Source organism: Gobius niger, assembly GCF_951799975.1.
Source record: "Gobius niger genome assembly, chromosome: 13".
In the NCBI taxonomy this organism is placed as follows: Eukaryota; Metazoa; Chordata; class Actinopteri; order Gobiiformes; family Gobiidae; genus Gobius; species Gobius niger.
This window is the reverse complement of record NC_136864.1, coordinates 26,455,554-26,477,888: the sequence shown is the minus strand read 5'-3', so window position 1 is coordinate 26,477,888 and position 22,335 is coordinate 26,455,554. Positions and strand designations below refer to the sequence as shown.

Genomic DNA, 22,335 nt, shown 5'->3' with positions numbered 1-22,335 from the left:
ATATACTTCGCATGAAAACACTTCACGTAACTTTATTTAAATAGGGAACACGTGGAAGAGCTTGGTAGCTTCTATCGTGAGCTTTTTTGGAGCTATGTGACATGTGGGAGAGGCTGCGTATGTGCTCCGTTTGCGTGACAGAGCGCACGGACAAAGACCAGACGGGGATATATTAACTTGGCTAAAGTGAGGTAAGAGCATATCTCAGTATGTAAAAACGGTGGCCTATTCCTTTAACACTGTATTTGGTTTAACGTAACCCACAAAACCATGAAAATGATCAACAAACTTCACATTCAGTCAATTGATTATTTTTATGGATTTATTTATTGTTAGAAACGTTTCAATACACAACACAGTGAATACAGATACAAAATGCCAAATCTCACTGTCTCCGGTGCTTCCATAGTCAAAAATACAGGATTCTGAAGCTTGTGGTACATATCCAAAAGAACAGTATAAAATGTACAGCCACAATGATTATACCGAAGATAGATAAAATAATAATAATATATAACATTGCACATAATACCAGAGCACACAAAAAATAACTTTACATAATTTACAACAAGGCACTGTGTGGGAAAGCTGAGATCTTTGGAATGGATCTGCCGCCAGCGGAGCTCCAGCGAAATGTCCAGGAATGTTATGACGAGAGTCCATGAGCATGTTTTGGACCAAATACTGAAATCCCATGGACCTGTTATTTACAGAATTTATATGAAAATAACTGGAGATGGCAATTTGGAAAGGCAGACAGGAGCAATGGAACACACACATAGATTAATTACAATGAAATCAATAAAATTGACCTTACTCAAGCTAAAACTGGCCTCTATCTAAATATCAAATATAGTCAAAGGCTCATGTTCATTTAATGAATTATAGAATAAAAAAAATACTCACGCAAATATGGACTATTCTGCATAAAAACAATATGATTGTTTGAGCAGGTCTAGTGTAATTGGAAATTATATTGGAAAGGAAATACTGACATCTTCAGGTTAGCAAAAGTAGCACAGCCACAATGTGCAAGAACCCAGTAGGCTCTGTGCTGCTAATGATACACAGGAACAGGATGCTAATGCTAACTCCCCTGGATGATGACTGTTTCCTGTCCCTGTTTATTCCTGTGGAGAGTTAGCCATGTTGAAATAAATACATATTTAAACAGTACGTGGCAGAAAACAAGCAGCTACTGGTTAATAACTTACAAAAACTTTACTCAGGATGTAAACATGTTTCTGTGTTTATTACTTTAAGTGACTTAGCCGTGAAGCTAAAGGCTAACATTAATTTGACGCTAACTAATGTTAAAATAGCTCTACTATCTGAATGCATTTTTATAGAACACACTTAGCTTGGCATTTACTCAACTTTCTGTTTCTTAAAATCTTATTTCATGCTTAATTTACTTTAAAATATAGACAGGAAGTAGTCTTTACCACCTGGCTACAAACAGGAAGTTAGCCAAAAATATTCTGTGCACAGAACCTGTAGTGCATGGAATAAAAATAAGATTTAGAATCAAAATAAGAAGATGAAAGCAAACTTAAATAAACGTCAAGCTGAGTGTGTTTCATAAATAAACGTTAGCCTTTAGCTTCAAGGCTAAAACACTTATGGCTAGTTATAAACACAGAAGTCTCCTATGGGGAAGTATTTACATCCTGAGGAAAGTTCTCTATGTTGTGAGTGATTATCCAACTGCAGCAAGTTTTCAGTGCCTATTTTAATATTTGTTTATTTCAGGAAGACATAGCTAACTCTCCATAGGAATAAAACACAGACAGGAAACAGTCGCTAAACTTGGAAGCTAGCATCATGTTGCTATGGACCGTCCTGTGTACAGAGCCTATTATGCCTGTATATACCAGTGCTCCTGTCTGCAAATCCAAACCTAGAGGGTGATAGCATAACCTACAGTTATACTCAACAATCTATATTCACGCTGTTGGTTTATGGAATTGACAATTTACACACCACAGTTTAAGGAGAATGATAAGCACCTTTGGAATCAGTTAAAAACAGCATGAACGTGCCGGAGTCGAACCAGGCACTTCGTTTACCGTCAACTCAAAAGAAAATTAAACACTTGCATATTATTTACAATGGACAGATCATCCCAGAGTTTTTTTTTTTCTTCTTCTCTCATAACAAGTTGCAAGTCTCCGTCGTCACTGTCGTCTTTTTACATTCAAAAATCACACTCAAAAAAACACAACATCAAATAAAAATGGCAGATTAAATCCCAAACACACGAGACATTCTCAATCAAATCCGAAATCCACACTGAAGAATCAAAATGGAGGTCTCTTTGGTATTTATCATTAACGGGTTGTCCCTATAGAGCCGCCATAGTTTTTGAAAGGTGAAAGGTGAGGTGACGTGTACATTTCAGACATAAACAAATAAATTAAATGGAAAAATGCATTTATATAATTGACAGGCTAAAATGAGGCTTATTAAATCAAAATTACCCTCTAATTGTAAGATAATAACTGCTTCACCTTAGAAGTTGCCATTTGCTTAAAGCCACAATGCCGAACATTTCTGATGTTTCCTGTGGGACGGCCCCAAACCCCCTGCTAGGTCACAGATTAAAACACGTGGTTTAGCTCCTCACCACTTAAATGCTGCCAACTGAAACGAGCCAATGACGCCAAGGAATCGCTATTTTGCCCATCACTAATTTAAACGTCTTTGGTTAAAACAGCAACATCGCTACATGAGCTAATGATGCTAACGCTAACAGTAAAGTGACCAGTCAGGGCTGAGGAGAGGTGAATAAATGCTCGTGAAATAAATTTTAAGTGTGAAATGTTACACAGTATGGCCTTAAGAGAGTTGTAGTAACCCCCAGCGATCAAACACAAACTTCAAAACGGTCAAAAATCCTCAAAATGGCGCATGATTGTACATTTAGCGAAGGCTGTCGGTCGGCGCAGTTCGACAGCCGTGACACTGAGTGGAAGATTCGACATGTGAGCTTTTTTAAAAAATGTTTTGAGAAGCACTTTGTGAACGGACCTGAAGTAAGTGCTGGACCGGCAAAGTCTCTCCGCTGATGCTTCGGGAGATTTGCAGTATATATATATACTTTTTTTTTTTATCCTACAGGAAATGCGTGGACACAGTTTTCAAAGTTCAGCCACTGATTTGAAGAAGTTTCCACAAGGCAGAGAGAGGGAAAGGGAGACAGTCCGGGGGTTCACCAGGCGCTGCTCTGGCTGCCGTGGCTGCTCACAGACTGGCAGTTGCTGTAGCGCTTCTTCACGATCATGCTGATGTAGGCCTTCATCAGTTTGGCTATGTCCATCACCTGCGGGCGGAGGAGAGAGGGGCATTTAGCCAATTTAAAGGGGAAAACTTGACTTTTTCAAGCTTTGCATCATGTTATTATGTCATTCCCTCATGAAAAACATGCCTGAAGTGTTGCCGTGGCACATTCACGTATTTTTGACTAATCTGTAAAAAGTCTGATGGCGGCCATTTTAGGGATAGGTTTGCCTGAGTCCTCCTAGGAACGCCCCCACCTCCTGGAGACGCCTCCGAGCTCGGAGTCGGAAAGGGTCAGAGGTTCTTAAAGAGGTTCTTAGGCCTATTTCAAGACATTCACTACAGCCATTTTGAGAGAGACATTTTATACAAGGCAGTTATTCTAATTTACTGCATTTACAGACCAACAGAAGGTTTGGTCATCATTGTAGTGTGATGTGCATGTTTAGGTTCTATGTGTGATAATGGACTGCCCCCTGGTGGACATTTGGCATCTGGACGGGCTGATGTTTTTGTTATAGAGTGGTAGACATTTACAACACACATTCCACAGTAGCACAGTAGTAAAAGTCTAGTTTTATTATATTATTATTTATATTGAAACACATGAAACATGTGCACAACCGATTTATTAGCCTCCACTTCTGATGGGGATATTTACACATTTCCATCACAATATTACACGAGTCTCGGAGGGCGTCGACAAACTCATTTGAAAGTTTCAAATCTCTAGTTTCCGTCATAAAAGACTGTTGTGCTGCGTGTTCCAAATGTATGTGAATGTTGCAGATGGTTAAAAATTGACTTTGGCACCGCTCCATTTCATATCTAATACTAAAGTAGCTAGTGAGACTAAAACAAGGACTAAAATCACCAGATATTTTTGTCAACTGATAAAAAAAGAAGAAAGAAAAGGAAAATAAGAGAGAAAAACATCTGAACTTCCAGTGCTGGTTTGAAAGAAATCACTTAATGTCACTAAAAACTGCAGTCTACATACATTTTGTATCGACTAAAACCAAACTAAAAACACTTATTTGACTAAACCTTGATGAAAACCAAATACTAAATGAAGCCAGGTTGTCAAAATGAACACCGATAGTGCGCCTTCCACTCCTCATAAGTAATTATACTTTACTTTCTACTTATTTGTAGCAAGAAAACAATCCAACCAGTGTGAAGTACAAACCATGTGCGTCTCGAAGACCAGCTCTCTGCCCTCCACGGTGATCTTGTAGGAGTTGGCGAGCGGCGCTCCGAAGGACAGGATCTGCTCGTAGGGGAACACCTGCAGGGGCCAGGGCTCTCCGCGCTTGTACACGGAGATGGCCTCCCTGCTCACGCCCAGCCACAGCTCCGCGGGGAACGCTCCGTCCCGGCTCTGGGAACCACAAGAGACACATGAGCTTCAATAAGGACAACGTTTATACATGGTTACCCCACAATATGGCAAGTATCTCAGCTTTGGACGCTTTTGTAGGCAGCGAAGAGTCTTTCAATTCCAGTTTGAGGTGTTTTTGTCCTTTCTTCCTTACAAAAGTCTTCCAGAACTAACAGATTTCTGGGCGTTCTTGCACAATGTCCATCCGCAGATCTACAATGATGTTTATAAGATCATTACCCATTTGTAGAACTTAAGATTTTTCATAGATCGTGTTTGTTGGAAAATATTTGAATCCATTCTTCGTTCTACCCCTGCATTTTTCTTCCCTGTGCAACTGGCTGCAATACAACCCCAAAGGATGGGGTTGGTGTGTTCTGTGAATGGGTTTTGTAAGGAAGAAAGACTCTTGGCTCCCCAGAAAGCGCATATGAACTGAACTGAGCACATTTTCTTCACTTTGGCTTTACCCAAATCTTAAAGCGTGTTGAAAAAAGTGTCAAAATAGCCACAAAAATAAGACGAAAACAAGGATGAAAATGCAACAGAAATGTGACCAAAAAGTGATATGAAAAAGTGATAAAAAAGTGTAGAGAATGCAATAATAAAAAAGCCACAAAAGAGTGATTGAAAGGGGGTTGTCAGACTCAGTAGGCTGTCAGATTTTAGATTTGGGTAAAGCCAAACCGGAGAAAATGTAGTTAAGGCGGGGGTTAAGAGGTAAATCTTAAAAGGTAAAGGTGAAAATAAAACTATGGGAACTTGTTTTATCTGTAAATTCATGCCGTTCGTAGATGATGCCATCTTCCCTTTGCTTCATTGCTGACACAAACAGGAGAGAATGGTTCTGCTCACCTCCACGTTAAACAGCGTGGATCCGTAGCCGGGCCACTCTTTGACCAGCGACATGTACTTGAGCATGGCCTGCTCCTGGTTCATGCCCTGCAGCTTCTTCCACTTGTCCAGGACGCAGGCTTTGAGCGTGGCCTCCTCGTCCCGCAGCCAGGCCTCCAGGCTGCTCTCCTCCTCCACCTTCTGCTTGCTCACCGAGCCGCTGCGGAAGCTCCTCCTCAGCGTGCCGTCCAGGAAGCTCGACCGCTTCCTCTCCGACGTCCCGGACCGCTCCAGCGTTCCGGAGGAGGCGAAGGTCTTGGCGGAGTTGTGGACCCGGGCGCGCAGGCGGGACATGGGGAAGACCTGGGAGAGCTCGGGGGCGGAGGAGGAGGTCTGGGAGGAGGAGGAGGAGTCGCCCTGGAGGTACTGGAAGCGTAAGGCGGCCAGGAACTGAAGAGTCTCCTCCGGCGCCGGGTACTGACCGCGGATTACTGCCTCGTGAGCCTGAAAAGCACAGGGTCAACATTTGAATCTGATGCTAAAACTAAAGTGTGAGCGCTTTTCTGGACACTCAAAGACGCTTTAAATTGCACTATTCATTCACTCCATACTCGGTGGTGGTAAGCTACTATTGTAGCCACAGCTGCCCTGGGGTAGACTGACGGAAGCGAGGCAACCGGTCTGCGCCATCAGCCCCTCCGACCACCACCAACCACTCAGTCACACACTACATTCACTAGGCTTCCTGGTGTTACTAAACGGTCTCCCATCCAAGTCCTGCCAGGCCCTTCCCTGCTTAGCTTCCCAGGTCTAACGGGATTGGGCAGAGCAAAGGCGGTTTGGCCATTTGACTAAATTAGGATCAAAACAAGTCTAAGATTAAATCAAGTATAAAACATTTCTAAGTCTCAAAATACTTAGCTTTCCAGTCAGTTAAGCAAAGTTGGACACGAAAAAGGTTAAATGTAAAAAAAAAAAACTCACTCACTAATGTTACTGTGCAATGTCTTAAAGTCACCAAAATGTTCTAAAAATCGACCACCTGGTCTTGCATTTTGATTTAAAGTAATTAATATGGTGTAGGTATTATAAAGTGTTGCCATTATATTTTAGTAAACTCCTTCCCGGATCTCAGCAACTAATCAGAGTCTAGCATCCTTCTGTGTTGACCAATGAGACGAGCTTCTCCTGTGAAACCAGCCTGTCAGGTCCGATCAGGAGGGGAGAGGGAGGGGCTTGATCGTTTACTTTTGAAATTTCTGCTCCTGCTCTCCTCATTTTACAAACTAAGAAGGGCTTTCTGGTTAAAGAGGGGTGGAATTTGATTGTTTCAAATTTCACTCTATCTTTCCTCACTTACAGACTGTCACTTTAAAGGAATAGGCCAACGTTTTTACATACTGAGATATGTTCTTACCTAACCTTAGCCGAGTTAATATATCCCCGTCTGGTCTTTGTCCGTGCGCTCTGCCAGGCAAACGGAGCACATACGCAGCCTCTCCCACATGTCACATAGCTCCAAAAAAGCTCACGATAGAAGCTACCAAGCTCTTCCACGTGTTCCCTATTTAAATAAAGTTACGTTAAGTATTTTCATGCGAAGTATATTTACACAGAAATGTAACGTGTCGATTTTATAAGCAGATAAAAAGGGGCACTATATTGTGAGGCGTAATGATACAGGAGCACAGCGTCCGCGCAGTAACTCCTAAAGACTTCCCCCGCTCACTTCCGTCAATAGAAGCTGCGTGACTTGTAGAGAGCTGCAGAGAACAGTTGAAGAAGCTTGGATAACTTGTGAACAATGCCTTTTACGTGCATCGTGCCGGGCTGTGATAACAAGCAGAAAGTATATAGTGTAGTAATGTTTCACAGATTTCCAACTCACCCCGGACGACGACACAGGACTCAGGACCTCGACCATGAGGTAGGAATGCGAGAGCACTTTCCCAAAATATATTTTCGGCTTGTTGTAAAAGGCTCTGTACAAGTCACGCAGCTTCTATTGACGGAAGTGAGCGGGGGAAGTCTTTAGGAGTTACTGCGCGGACGTTTTGCTCCTCGTATCATTACGCCTCACAATATAGTCCCCCTTTTTATTTGCTTATAAAATCGACATGTTACATTTCTGTGTAAATATACTTCGCATGAAAACACTTCACGTAACTTTATTTAAATAGGGAACACGTGGAAGAGCTTGGTAGCTTCTATCGTGAGCTTTTTTGGAGCTATGTGACATGTGGGAGAGGCTGCGTATGTGTGAGCGCACGGACAAAGACCAGACGGGGATATATTAACTCGAGTAAGGTTAGGTAAGAACATATCTCAGTATGTAAAAACGGTGGCCTATTCCTTTAATGCAGTGCCTCTCAAACGGTTCACAACTGAGAAATATGTATATAATATGTACATAGTATAATAAAAATGCAAAGGTCAACGATCCAGCTCCTCCCCCTTCTCCTGATTGGACAGGCCGGCTCACAGGAAATGCTTGTCTCATTGGCCAAAGTCATACCTCGGGGATTCTGATAAGTTACTGGAATCAGCAAAAAGGATGGATTTTAGAAAAAATATTGTTTAATAATACTTATGTTGTCAAATTTCAGACCTAAGTGGTCAATTATGTGCAATCTATTAAATCTGTAAACATTTAGACTTACAGACTATCACTTTAAGGGAAAAGATTGACTGCTGCATGAAATGTCGATGAGTTCACCTGCTGCGTCTCGTCTTAAGTCTTTTACTCATGAAAGCTCTCATACTGACCTGTTCGAACATGAAGGCGAACTCCACGCTGTCTTTGGGAACGTTGTCCGTGTCCAGGAAGCAGTAGAGTTTAAAGTAGAACTTCCACCCAGCGCCGCTCGGGTCCGTGCTCGTCGACAGTCTGCACAACAGAACAGACAACGAGAGAATACTCAGTGACATCATCTGCGTGACCGGAGGCGTTCGCGTCTGAGTGAGCCTCACCTCTCGAACTTGGCGAGGACGTCTGCCACCACGGCGCGGCTCTCGATGGCCTTCTCGGAGCTGGGGCTGTGTTCGAACAGCGCAAACATGTTCCTGCTGTCCTCCATGGCCAGGCCTCGCAGCAGCTTCTCCACCACCTGATTCACACACACTGCTGTAAAACTCGCCGTAGCTGTAAACATCTCAAACTGCTACCGCTCTGTCTTGTACATGGTCAAACAAAGTCCTCAAACATTATGTACAAAACAGGAACAAATCACGAGACTGAAACCGGTGAAGTGCAGGCCCGCTCACCTCTCCGGCCGTAGTGTGTGAGTTGATGGTGATTTTGCAGGAGCCTCCGCCGTGACAGTGCACGGTGGTGGTCATTTCCTGCCGGGCCACGATGCAGCGGATCTCCTCCTGCGACGGGACGTTCTCGCGGCTCCTGGTCCTCCTCAGAGCCTCCAGGGAGAAGGCTGAGTACTTCTCCATCTCTGAGCCCGGGAACAGCTCTCTGGTCCTGGGGCAAAGCATGAACAGGAGACTGAGTTCAGGGGCAAAAAAAACAAACAAGATACTATGTTCTGAGGATTAGCTTAATGTTGACATTCTCTTATACAGGTAGTTCAATCAAATACCATCCAGTTCCCAGCTTTTCTAGGCTCTTTCACAAAAATGGACCACATAATGTGAACAAAATAAATCGGGTGCAGGGCGTTTAATGCATCAGCCTCTCCAGAGCTCAGTTAAATACAGTCGTTCTCCACGGCCCGCGCTCACCTCTTGAGATGGAACTTGAGGTAGCGCAGAATGCTCCTGGACGGGACGAAGGTGCAGCACATGCAGGCCAGGAGCTTCCAGGTGCTGAGATGGGCCGCGCTGCCGGGCTGCAGGGGGCGCACCGTCTGCTTGACGAGCTGACAGTAGAGCTCGTCCCGCAGAGAGCGCAGCTCCTGGCCCGTGCGCAGTAAAGTCTGGATGAGAGTGACGGGGTCAGACGCCGCCTCCAACTGCTGCAGGGAGGAGAACGTCTTCAGGGCTTCATCCTGGAGAGTGGAGTACACGCCGCTGCGGGAGCCTGGGACAGACAGAGTGAAACTAAGTATCATACACAATTTTGTAGGTTTTTGAGATTTTGGGTCAGTGTTTTAAGCACCACATGTTTAGTATAAGCCGAATGCCCATCTCGACTGCGCATGCGTGGGTCAACCAGGCTCCTAATTTCAGCTCAAACAAACCACTCCGCCATTGAAATGTGTGAGCGAGTTCAGGCAGCGGAGCAAGAACACTGAAGTGTATTGAGCCATAACCGTGACCCATAAGGCTTACGGGCATTTGTTTAAAGACTATGAGTCTCAAGTGACATTTCTTGCAAATATTTATGTTGTCAATATCTTGAAAACGAGAGAAAAGTCAGGACGGCGGCTCCGTAGGTAGGAGCGGACCACAGCGGACCATAGTGGACAATAGTGGACCATAGTGGACCATAGTGGACCATAGTGGACCATAGTGGACCATAGTGGACCATAGTGGACCATAGTGGACCATAGTGGACCATAGTGGACCATAGCGAACAGGGGGACGACAGGACCTGGGATCAGCCTGACACAGACACCGCCACTTTTTAAATAATTTAAATTCATCTTGAAATCACAGGGGAAAGTTTCAAAACGGATTTGATGTTAAATATAGTGGGTACATTTCCGTCTGTCACATTAGTGATCGATTAGCCATGTTGTTCACCAGCAGATCACTCGGAAAAAATACAAATAAAGTCAATTTAGAGGCATAGCCTATATGTGTACGTGGATCTCTCTGGTCACAATAATAATAAAAAAAGATTTCATTTACTGTCCACCTTGTTGACAAAAAACTCCCAAAAAACTACGTGTTTATTTCTCATTCCAGTTTAAATGTTCTAAATATCGCGACTTGAGGCCACAGTTTCAGACCCTGCACTTTGTCCAACAGTCGCTTTCGAGGGTCAGAAATGTTTTTCTCACATAGTTTTTCCAACTATGTGAACAAGGACTGGCCGTCACTTTGAAGCAGCTCTTCATATGAACAGTTCATTTCTTTCAGTTTCTGTCTGTCTCCGTAGCAGCCCTGGTTGTGAAAATAGACTTTATGCCAATATCATAACAAGCTCCACGGCGACGACAAAAGCACTTTACATCATCAACTTTCTAGCGGTTAAAACGGTCCAAATCAGAGCTTTCAGTTGCTTTACGCTAACTATCAATACTGTTTGGTAAATTCCATTACCCATAATGCAACGGGCGACCCGAGATGGGCATTCGACTTATTGTGTCAGAGCATTTAATTAATCTTCATCCCTATGTAAAAATTGAACTTAAAGCCACATAGCGGAACATTGCAATTTACATGTTGCTAATGTATGTCACAAGAGCAGTTTAAACTATCATAAAACTCAAAACGTACACAAACAGGCCAGTGATTTTGCTGATCGAGGGCGTTAGCCACCTTAGCCTCATCTTTTAACTGCCTCATTCCCTCACTTTTGGCTTGGTGCGTTCATTATTGAATGTATTGCAGTGTATTGTGCTTTTCTGAAGCTGCGTTCTGGATCCTAAACCCTGGATCCACTCACCTGTGATGTGTATCTCTCCGTAGGGCAGAGGCAGCAGAGGCGTGTGCAGCGGGTGGTGGCTGTAGCGGAGGATGGGGTTCCTCTTGTAGATCTGCTCCACCAGCTCGGAGTTCAGACAGTTCTCCTGAAGCGCAGCAAGACACGGCTTAAGAAACACCCCTGAACAAATAGACGTGACGTTCGCGTGAGGATAAACCGCCGCACCTTGATGTCCTGGATGAGCTGCTGCGTCGGGGTGTCGATGGGGGCCTTGGAGTCGATGACGTTCTGGATGGAGTTGGCCCAGCGCGTGGTTTCGTTCAGCAGCTTCGAGTAGAGCCGGTACGAGTGCTTTCGGCCGTACACGATCAGATTCCAGTAACCTAGAGGAAGAAACGACAAGGCGTTCGCACGACTGTGGAAGAGCCAGAGCAAAGCAGCGCACGGGGGCCTTTGTCTCACCCGTCTCCTTGAAGACCTTCTCGTCTGGTTGGACCACAGAGCAGAGGCTGTTGAGGACCAGGGTGCCCAGCTTCATGGCGTTCCTCTCCGAGCTCTTGTAGTAGTCCAGGGAATTGTGGGTAAGCAGGAACCAGCGCTTCTTCAGCTTCAGGGAGGCCTTGCTGCTGTTCTTCATCTCTTTGTGCAGCCAGCCTGAAAACACACGCATTTGAATCAAACTTATTTTGTCCAGGGCTCTGAATCTTGATTTGGTGGTACCTCTGACGATGAACTCCTGGCCCTGCACCCGCGTGTCTCCCTTGGACCTCTGCAGCAGAGTGATCCAGTGGTGCATCTCCTCCGGCGTGTCGGCGTTACAGTGGAGCACGCGGTTCGCCGTGATCATCACGAAGGAGTTGGGCCTGCGACAACACAAACGCAATTCATTCAGTTCTGTTCTCTGCTGAGCTCACGCGGAAACTCTGGAATGAAATGCGACAAAATGTAAAATTGAAGGTGGAAAGTGTGTGCCCAAGATCCATGTTTTTTTTTCTCTTTCTTTTTCTCTTTCTTTTTTCTCTTTCTTTTTTCTTTCATTCTTTTTTTCTTTCATTCTTTTTTCTCTCTTTTTTTTCTTTCTTTTTTTTTCTTTCTTTTTTTTCTTTCTTTTTCTCTTTCTTTTTCTCTTTCTTTCTTTTTTTTCTTCTTTTTTCTTTCTTTTTCTTTCTTTCTTTTTTTTTCTGTCATTCTTCTTTTCTGTCATTCTTCTTTTCTGTCATTCTTCTTTTCTGTCATTCTTCTTTTCTGTCTCTTTCTTTCTTTCTTTCTTTCTTTCTTTCTTTCTTTCTTTCTTTCTTTCTTTCTTTCTTTCTTTCTTTCTTTCTTTCTTTCTTTCTTTCTTTCTTTCTTTCTTTCTTTCTTTCTTTCTTTCTTTTCTTTCTTATTTCTCGCAGGACTACCCGTGGGCAAATGAGACGGGTTTTCTAGTGCACAGGGAACAAGGAGGGGCTTTCAGGTCCAGTCAGGAGGGGAGGGGAGCTTTTTTTCCATGTTACAATGTCATTCTCAAAAACAAAAACAACATATTTACCTAACGACTAATCGATTATTGAAATAGTCGACAACTATTTTAGTAATCGATTAATCGTTTTCTGGTTCACAGACTCAAATAGAGCAATATTTTTGATGAAAATCTACTTTGTTTTTCATAGTTTGGGTCTGTAGTGTTTTGTACATTGTAAATTTCATGAATATCTGTCTGAGTCTCATCCAATCAGAAAGCAGAATTAGCGTTAAGAGCCTCCTACAAACATTTACTTTAAGTTTACTCCATCACCAAATCCTCAAGCAGCACCACTTAAGCTTTATGTGATAAAAAAAAACATTCACCTTTCACAGCCAAGCGATTAATCGATTAATCGCAAAAATAACCGATAGATTAATCGATTACAAAATAATCGTTAGTTGCAGCTCTAATTTACATGTTATTTACATAAACCCAATTCTAACCCTAAAACCGCATCTTGACCCTCAAACAGTCCTTCAAATAAGTGAGGACCACCCAAAAGGTCCTCACTTTACAAAAATGTCCTCACTCTGTTGGTTAAAAACTCAAATTGGTCCTCACAACGTCGTAATAACAGGAAAACAAACACACACACACACACACACGCGGCTTGGCTCTCACCTTTCTGGATTATCAGAGGCACACACCGAGTCGATCATTCCAACGTCCAAAGTGCCCTGTGCAGAAGAGACAAGTAGTTTAGGATCAGAGTGTCCTGCCTGTTCCTTTAACAAAGCCTCCATAGAGAGAGTGAAAGAGTGAAAGAAGGCGTGCTCCTCACCACAGCGTTCTGGGGGTTGGCCTGCTCGTCGTGCATCTCTTTGATCTCCTGCTCTGTGGAGCCGTGCACCTGAGTCAGGACGCTGAACCATTGGCTGAGGACACAAAGATGGGCAAAATAGGGGAAATAAATAAAAGTACAGACAGCAATGAATTGAATCTGAAAATAGAATTGACCAAACCTCGCGTCTTCGGCGGACTCGGCGATCAGTTGATACGTCCTCTCTGTGGTCACAATGTTGATGCCATTCTCCTTCCCGGTGTTGTCAATGATCTCCCTGTAAAATAAAAATAAAAAGATGATCGTGACAATTCAAGGAGCCCTTAACGCATCATCACCGTTTGGAATCTGTCTCGTACTTAGCCTCCCGTATGTCCAGCACGCCCTTCATCTTGTCCTCGCCGTCGTTCTCGAAGTACATGAGTTTGCTGTGTCGCAGGACGAACCAGCGCCGCTTCCAGTTCCTGCGGGACAGCGTGGACGAGCCGCCGCCCTTCTTATGCAGCCAGCCCTGCTTCAGCGCCTCCTGCTTGGAGCGGAACCACAGGAAGGTCTCGTCCTTCAGCACGCACCAGCGACGCTTCCACGTGTTCATCAGCCCGCCTGGGCAGAGCCGTCGGGTTAGAGTTAGTCACAGAGGATTTACACAACAGGGTTTGGAAGATTTATGTGTGAAAAGATCCCATGGAGACAGAATATTGCACTGTTAAACAAAATATCAACATTTTTATTCAAAGCAGTACTAAGTAACTCTTTCCCCTAGAGGCCATAAGCGCAACTGCAGGTGTAATAGCAAGTTACGATTTTTTTAACGTATTAATTGTCTTGGAGAGTAAATACTACGCTGACAGGAAAGGCGAAGGGAGAGATACATACAATGGAAATATTTTTTTTCACTCAAACTTGGCTGTAAATACTGTTTAAAGTGACGCTAGCCCGCAGTTAGCTTTGCCCGTTAGCATGCTAGCTTCTTCTTCATGATTCCATTAGTGTGTATTGCTTTCTCCGGACCAGTGGCAGTCAAGTTGCAAACATGGTTTTCTGTCCAGAGACACCAGGGGGCGATGAAAGACCCTCCAATCATCCCATAAACACTTGTATTACCCCCACAGGGACTACGGAAAGGATTCATTAAGGTAAACACGTTACTTAGTACTGCTTTAATTGTGATTCATCTTGTAGCTCTAAGGAGGAAACAATGGCAAACGACCACAGAATCATGTTCAGTGGGTCACGAGGCCCGATTCTTTTCAAATTTACAACAGGAATCTTTGGACAGTTGTGGTAATATTTAAAGGTGCATTATGCAACTTTTTAAGCGAAACATATTTTTTTCATATATTGTGTGCGTATTTCATCTTGCTGTGACCCAGCGGCTGTAAGAGGGGTCAGCGTGGCACCTTTACTTTCCAACACAGTGGTCTCTACAACACACCAGGATCAATAGTTTTGTAGGCTTTATATAATTCTATGCTTTTGACGGCCCTGTCAGCAGTGAAAACCTTCCAAACAATGGAAAGAAGTTTTAAGTCACCCCCTTGTGGCCGTCTAGTGGCATTGCCGGCGACTTTCAACAAAAACTAACTGCTCAAGGTGTGCAAGGTGATGGTGGGTGGGTTTTATCACTTTAGTCTGTGTTGAGATGTTCTTCAGTGAAGGAAAACACAGAAGTTAGTTGGACAACCAAATTTAAAGTGAAAACTGTGAGGACATCAAAGATACAATATTCCAGGAGAAGTATTTGAAAGTATTGTTTTCTTAGGCCTTACCCTTGATGAAGAGGAAGCTGTGGAAGTACGGCAGAGACACACAGCTGTAAACAGAGTCTCTTCTGTACGACTGCTCATCATCGGTGTCCAGCCTGTCCAGGTCGTCCTCACTGTCCTCAAACTGGGGAAACACACACACCATTTAAATGAACAAAAGGAGACTTAGGAACAACATTTGGAGACATAGAAGGTTGAGGATATAGAGCATCACACTAAACACATGTTTCACAGAGGTTTGTGACATTTTAGGCTTTGTTCATACGTATATTGCTAATGTACTACATTTGTTTGTATTTTCAGTTTGAATTTTGTTGTTATAATAATTGAAGTAAATTAGATACGTACGTAATCTAAGAAAATTGAAAAGTGGAAACTGCATCACGTTATGAGTGCAATTTGACCCTCTTTCAATACACTTTTTATCAAAATGCTCTATTTTTTTTTTATAAAAGTTTAGTTGATTCAGTCTTTTATAATAAGATTATTTATATAAAACAATGAGTGAAAAGTCTAAATAGTTGACTTACCGAAGACTGCGCCCCCTCGGACCCAAACCGGTACGCCCCTGAGCTGTTGTACGTCCCCACTGAGCCTCTGTAGTCGGGCGACCACTGCCCGCTCCTGGAGTTGGACAGGGCCATGCTCCCGCTGGACACGATGGCGCCCTCGTCGTAGTCGTCCTGGTCATAATCCGAGTCCTCGTCTGGCGGGATGAGCTCCACCATCTCGTCGGAGGGGGCTTCGGAGGAGGGCACGGGGGCGTTGGGGGGCAGCACGCCGTCGTTGGCGTAAGGGTCCTCCTCCGACGAGTCGTCGCTGGTGCGGATGCCGCTGGTGCGCTGGCCGTCCGAGTGCCCGTGCTCGCTGGGGTTGGGAGAGTCTTTGAAGGCGTCGTCGTCGGCCTCGAAGCCCTCGTCCACCTCCTCTTCGTCTGTCGGGACAGGAGAGGGTCAGTGTCAGCAGAGGAGGGAGGGGACAGTCCAAACCCATCCCGATTCCTCACAGGGATGGGCTTATGATAAACGTGTCTCACAACTTTCAGGGTCACTGTCAGTTTAACTATGTCTTATCAGTAGTTGAACAAATACAAATACACCTGTTCATTATTAACTAAAGATCTATTAACTGTAGTCTATTTATGAAGTCTCAGTATTTTCCGATTAATTTCCCTGGTTAAACGTACTTCCAACTATTGCTCTGGAGCAGTTTACCTCTACTGTCGTGCTCCCCGTCCTTCTCCTCAGTGTGGCCTCCCCCCAGCGTGCTCTCGATGTTCCTCACGCACTCGTCAATCTCGTGGAAGTTGAGCGAGTCGAGGAAGTGCTGCGCGGCCCGGCAGGCCTCGTCCTCCAGCCGCTGCAGCTCCTGGTCCCGGAGGCGCTGCAGCCGCTGGAGAGACGCCTCGGTCAGGGTCTGCTCCTGACGCTCCTTCTGCCTCTGGAGGCTCTGGATCTCACGCTCCAGACGCAGGATCTCCTCCACCTGAGAGGCCTCGCTGCTCCCCCGCTCCTCCTCCGGCCCGGGCTGGCCCTCGGAGGTGGGGGTGACGAGGGTGGGGGTGGTGGGGTCAGTGGGGGTGTCCGTCTCTGGAGATTGGGGTTGAGAGGCAGCGAGTGATAGAAGGCGGAGTTCCTCAAGTCGAGCTGCTTCTGCAGCCTGGGGAAGAAAATGTAACATGTGACATGAGACAGGTTCAAAGAGCGACGTGATGCTAACTTCCTCGGGCAATGACTGCTTCCTGCCCTTGTTCATCCCTATGGAGAGTTAGCTGTGCCTTGTTGAAACAAATATTTTAACAGCACAAGGTCTAAAAACACGCAGCAGTTGGATTACTACTACAACAGATTAAAACAACAATGTAACAATGCTTCTTGTTCTGTCCCTATCAAATAAACATATGAATAAATAAATAAATATATATATATAAAACATAATACATATGTTTTAGCCTTGAAGCTAAAGGATAACATTACTTTAACGCTAACGAAAGGTAAAATAACACCACAATCTAATATCTATGAAACACACTAGGCTTGACGTACTTCTGTTTCTTAAACAATTTCATTTTAATTCATGTTAAAATGTGGACAGGAGGTTGTTGTTACCCTACACTGGCCAACAAGAGTTAGGCCAAAAGCACTCCACAATTTTACCTCCCACAGAATGCTTAGTAGTATTTTCTACAGCAAATAGTACTTGTATTAGGGTAATATTTGACCCAAAGAATCTTTTACTGAAGTAAAAAGAAAAAAAACACTGCTCATCAGTCTGTTAAAACCACTATTTTGTGTCACTATGTTCTCAATAAATACACATTAAAAACACCTGCCAGTACAAACACTGAGATTAACTGCAAAAGAAAAACCTACATTTTGCATCACATAAAAGTCACTGAATTATGGCTGAATTTCACGACTGAAAAACATGAACAGAAGAAGTATGAGAAAGAGACACATGAGATGGATGACATTAATATCCCGTTGTCTCCCAGTGATCACGTGACATTAGACACACATACAGTAAAGATATTGTAAAGGAGCGTACCTCTCTGACCATCCTCTCAGCCTCCAGCCTTTGTATCTCTCTGCGAACACACAAACAGACACAAACAGACGCTATCAGCCCGAGCACGTCAGCACCGAGGACAGTTCCGGACTCCGTTGTCAGAGTAATTCAATTCAGAGGACAGCAAACAACATCACTAATGCCGTTAGTCTCCTTACTTAATATTATGCCTTAAACATGTTACAAAGCCTATGTGGACAGTGTAGTAGTCATTTTGTTGGTTTGTCACGACGGAAAACATTTGCTAACATTAGAAATATGTATAAAATGATGTTGGTAGATTGCTTAAAAATGTAGCTCCACAAGGAATCACAGTTTTTATGAGATACTTTGCTCAAAAAGGCTCTGTAAAATATCAGCTCTCCCTTCATTGTGTTATTCCACCTTCCTCACCTCTCCAGCTCCTCCGCCTTCCTCCTCCTGCGCTCTTCTTCCTCCTCCAGGATCCTTGCCCTCTCCTCCCTCAGCAGGACACAGGCCCGCCGCGCCCTCTGCCCCCTGACCCTCTTCTGGAAGGTCAGGGCGGCCCAGCGCAGCAGCAGGAAGCGGCGTCTCCAGTAGAACGCCCGGTAGTTCTTCTGGATGACCACGATGCACTGCAGCAGCCGCCGGTACTGCTTCCTGTTATGTGACCAATCACAGCACGGTTTGTCAGTTATGTTTGTTTTCGTTTTTTGCAGGGTAACGGGGTGGGGTTGAAATAGTAGGATCGTCCTTGCACATACTAAATTTTGCAGGAGTAATCTTATGAATCCATACAGACGGACACTTCTAAACAAAAACAGCTGACATTACAACTGGGAGACTAATACAATGCAATATTTTGACATTTTCCCCCTTTGCTGATACCTAGATCTGATTTATAGAGCATAAAACTCTAAAAAACAAGTTTGTTTCAGGGAGAATACGTTTATTCAAGGACAATATCCAAAATAATGATAATCTTATCTGTCAATGAAATGTTAATAAACATAAACCTATTCCTGATTTTACCTACAAACTTTGATAATGCATAAAACATTGTATGGACATATGAAAACATTAAATTAACTGGAAAATGCTGCAATTTTTTCAATATAATCTCCAAATTCACAGCATAACTATTGCTTTAGCATTGAAAGCTGTAGGAGGTTAAATTGCAGGCTGCTGTTGTTCCACAAGATGGCGCTAACACTCAGGTATATGTTTCCTTATCTGCAGTTGTGCTCGCTTTACCACCGGACAGGTCAGAAAGAGCTTTACCTGGCCACGTATCCCATGATGTGCGCCTGGATGATCATGGCGGCTTTGAGGACCTCCACCTCTCTCTGTTTCTCCAGGCGATGCTCCAAGGACTCGCGCAGAAACACCTGCGCCGTGACATATTCACATGAAGAGTTGTCTTTAGAACAGCGTCATTGATCATTTACATCCCAAAAAATTAAGCATGCAGCTTCCCAGATGCAATCACACAGGCAAGACGGGTGAAGTGTCTTTCCCAAAGACACAACAACCGTGATTCAAATTCCCCACTGACAATTACTTCAGTTATACTACTTACAAAGCGGTTTCTGCAGTTAGCAGCCAGTCAAATGTCATGTTTTTTAACATGTTTTTAATGCCCAAATATAATATTTTAATGCCAGAAAAATGATAATAAAATAAATCTGTGCAAATCTCATTTAAGAGATGCAAACTTTCCATCAAATAGAGAAATTATGTGAAAAAGTCCATATTCAAAAGCAGAGGCTCTGTGCATGGAATGTTTTTAGCTAACTTCCTGTTGGCCAGTTACTACTTCCTGCCTACAATTTAGCGTAAATATAAAGTAAAATAACATTAAACAGAAAAAAACTCAAATGAATGTCAAGATAAAGAGTGTTTGATAAAATTACTTCAGATGGGGGCACAATTTTACCATTTGTTAGCGTTAAATTAACGCTAGCTTACAGCCACTGCACCACAAACTGAACTAACATTCATGAAACACACTTGTCTTGATGATTATTTAAGTTTTCTTCTGTTTTAAATGTTACTTTATTTTTAATTCACGTTAAGATGGGGACAGGAAGTAGTCTTTACACTACACTGGCAAACAGGAAGTTAGCCACAAACATTCTGTACACAGAAACAATGGGGCCAAAAAGGCAACTTTTGATCAAATATTCCATACAAAATCAGCCAAATCTGCAGTTACATTTGTTTTGGATCATTTTGTTTGTATTGCGACAAATTATGGCACCTTTAAGCGAGTAAAAATCTTGCTTTTTACATTTCATTAATGTTTTTTTTCTCACTTCTTTAAACTACACCATTGAGAACCTTCTTTTTATTTACCATACATGGCAATACAAGCGTCAACCAAAATTCTCTCAGCACCTTTGACTCACTCCAACTTAAACACGCTGCTGCTTCCTGAACTTTACCACACACACCGCTGCATGTATCAGCCTTTACTCATAAAGCCTCACTCGTGTAGTAGCATTACCATCTCAAAGACGCGTGTTGTTAATCCTATAGAGCGCCGCTATGCTAATATGCTAATTAACGCAAAGGGGGGCTCCACCGCGTGCCCTAAAGAGGGACAAACCATCCGGGCCCCAAGCACATTTACATCACTTCCATGAAATTAAGCTCCAGGCAGTAAAAAGGACAATTGGAAGGACATGTGCCGTGTGAGGGGACGTGGGCCACGGCTTGTAAATCTGTCGGGGGGACAAAAGTGGAGCAAAGAGCGCAGGGAGAGACACGCCATCGATTTGGAACGGCTTCACAGTGAGTGAGTCAGGCAGGAGGACGAAATACCCATAAAAGGAAATAAATAAAATATCTCCAAAGTTAAGGAGCACTGGTAATCAGAGGAGACCGTTTTGGAGATGCCAAGCAGTGTCCATTTTGTCGACTAAAACATTTTGCCATCATTTTAGTCAAAGTTCGATGACCAAAATTAGAGTAAAACTAAATCAGTATCAAGACATATGATTTAATATGATCAAATATAGTAATATAAATGTAAAGTTGAATACATTTATATGACATTTCTTGCTAAATGAGAATGTGTTGTCATTAAACATGGTAGCCAATTGGGTACGAATCACCATGAAATCCAGAGATGAGTAAAAATACATGTTCTTAGGGCTGTGCAATTAATCGAAATTCGATTACGATTTCGATTATTACACTAAACGACTACAAAATTAGCATAATCGTTTTTTTATATATATATATATATTTTTCATTTCTTTCTGGCAAAGCAGACTTGCATTATTTCAGGCGCTGGGATTATTTTCCCCTCGCATTTCACGGGCCATGGCTCATGCTTTTGTCTGACATAAAAACAAACAGCGCTGTGTGATGATGTCATCAGGCCGCGCTGCTCAGTTTGCTTGCGCAGGTGTGAGGGCTGGCCAGCAGGGGGCAGGTGTGAAACAGAGACCTCTCCTTAATCGAGGCAAACTTGAAATTATTTGTACTTTTATGACTGTTCAGAAAACAGAAAATATTCAGCATGTTTTCTTTTTTTTACTAAATGTATAAATAAAATAAAGACTTTTTTTAAAGGCAAAAAATTATCGTTTGAATTATCGTGATTTCAATTATGCCAAAAATAATCGTGATTATTATTTTTTCAATAATCGAGCAGCCCTACATGTTCTTATTATTTAACAATACAAAATGGAATGGTCCGTATGTGTAGGGCTGTGATTCAGTGCTTACTGTTTAATGGAGCCCTGTCCCCAAAACACTTCTCCAATTGGTAGGTTTTGATCATAATGAAGTGTAAAGTTTAGAAAGAAGCAGATGGCGCCATGGCGACGTGAAAACAGGAAGTGACCTCCCTCTCTCCTGGTGCAGCTGAATTGTTTGCCTTTTTCAGCGAACCACGTTGCTTTTCTGGATACTTTTGTACATCTTTGTCGTGTTTTTGTGGAGGTTTGGTGGATTTGTTTACTTTGAGAGTCCAAAATGGTCCTGAAGAAAGCAGCTTTTTGAAGGTAAACAAACTGCTAGCTTATCAGCTAAACCCATTTGAGATCTACAAACATCTTCTTCTGAGACACTGAACAGTGAAGAGGCACCAAGAGCCCCCACACCTGCAGCACGGAGGAGGCGTCACAAGAGGAGCTACAGGAAACAACAAAAGGGACCAATGAGGAGATGGTGATAGACTGTGGAGGGAGCTGTGCAGGAGGAAGAGGAAGGACGAGGTGGAGCTGACCAGTGCAGGACACCACGCTCTGAGACGGGGACAAGCCCAGGAGGCGGTGCACCGTTTCAGATGATCAGAGGAGACAGAGGGCAGCTACAGTTTCTCCATCCTCCAAGGTCATGCGGGTGGAGTGGCTGAAGGACAACGAGATCATGGACCCGGCCGAGGACAGGAACTTCTACATCACCATGGACACAACCTGATCATCAAGCAGGCGCGTCTGTCCGACACGGCCAACTACACCTGTGTGGCCAAGAACATCGTGGCCAAGCGCAAGAGCTCCACCGCCGTGGTCATCGTCTACGGATTTCCCATCAACCAGTGCTCCTCCTGTGACCAAAACAGTGAAGATGGCGGCCGCGACACAACGATCTTTCACCAAAGAAAAAAAAAAAGAGTGGTGCAAACTGAATGGGTGCTGCTGCCGGATGCTCTCTCATCGAATGCAATTTCTCCATCTGTGAGATCAATAAAGTACCATCTTATCT

At 43.5% G+C, this 22,335-nt stretch overlaps 1 protein-coding gene across 1 annotated transcript in view; it reads right to left on the bottom strand.

Moving 5' to 3' along the window:
- Positions 1 to 3,111: 3,111 nt before the first annotated feature.
- The window catches only part of myo10 (myosin X), a 135,850-nt gene continuing 116,626 nt past the window's right edge, over positions 3,112 to 22,335 (bottom strand). The window contains exons 22-42 of the mRNA XM_079569108.1: positions 18,901 to 19,007; positions 18,052 to 18,279; positions 17,638 to 17,677; positions 16,305 to 16,749; positions 15,621 to 16,024; positions 15,094 to 15,214; positions 13,684 to 13,927; positions 13,506 to 13,601; positions 13,325 to 13,418; positions 13,165 to 13,220; positions 11,757 to 11,899; positions 11,499 to 11,690; positions 11,262 to 11,419; positions 11,058 to 11,181; positions 9,227 to 9,524; positions 8,759 to 8,966; positions 8,465 to 8,601; positions 8,261 to 8,381; positions 5,516 to 5,998; positions 4,469 to 4,660; positions 3,112 to 3,322 (exon numbers count right to left, since the gene is read on the bottom strand). Of these exons, the coding sequence (XP_079425234.1) occupies positions 3,212 to 3,322; positions 4,469 to 4,660; positions 5,516 to 5,998; positions 8,261 to 8,381; positions 8,465 to 8,601; positions 8,759 to 8,966; positions 9,227 to 9,524; positions 11,058 to 11,181; positions 11,262 to 11,419; positions 11,499 to 11,690; positions 11,757 to 11,899; positions 13,165 to 13,220; positions 13,325 to 13,418; positions 13,506 to 13,601; positions 13,684 to 13,927; positions 15,094 to 15,214; positions 15,621 to 16,024; positions 16,305 to 16,749; positions 17,638 to 17,677; positions 18,052 to 18,279; positions 18,901 to 19,007 (4,002 nt within the window). The 3' untranslated portion in view covers positions 3,112 to 3,211. The remainder of the gene's footprint in view (positions 3,323 to 4,468; positions 4,661 to 5,515; positions 5,999 to 8,260; positions 8,382 to 8,464; positions 8,602 to 8,758; positions 8,967 to 9,226; positions 9,525 to 11,057; positions 11,182 to 11,261; positions 11,420 to 11,498; positions 11,691 to 11,756; positions 11,900 to 13,164; positions 13,221 to 13,324; positions 13,419 to 13,505; positions 13,602 to 13,683; positions 13,928 to 15,093; positions 15,215 to 15,620; positions 16,025 to 16,304; positions 16,750 to 17,637; positions 17,678 to 18,051; positions 18,280 to 18,900; positions 19,008 to 22,335) is intronic.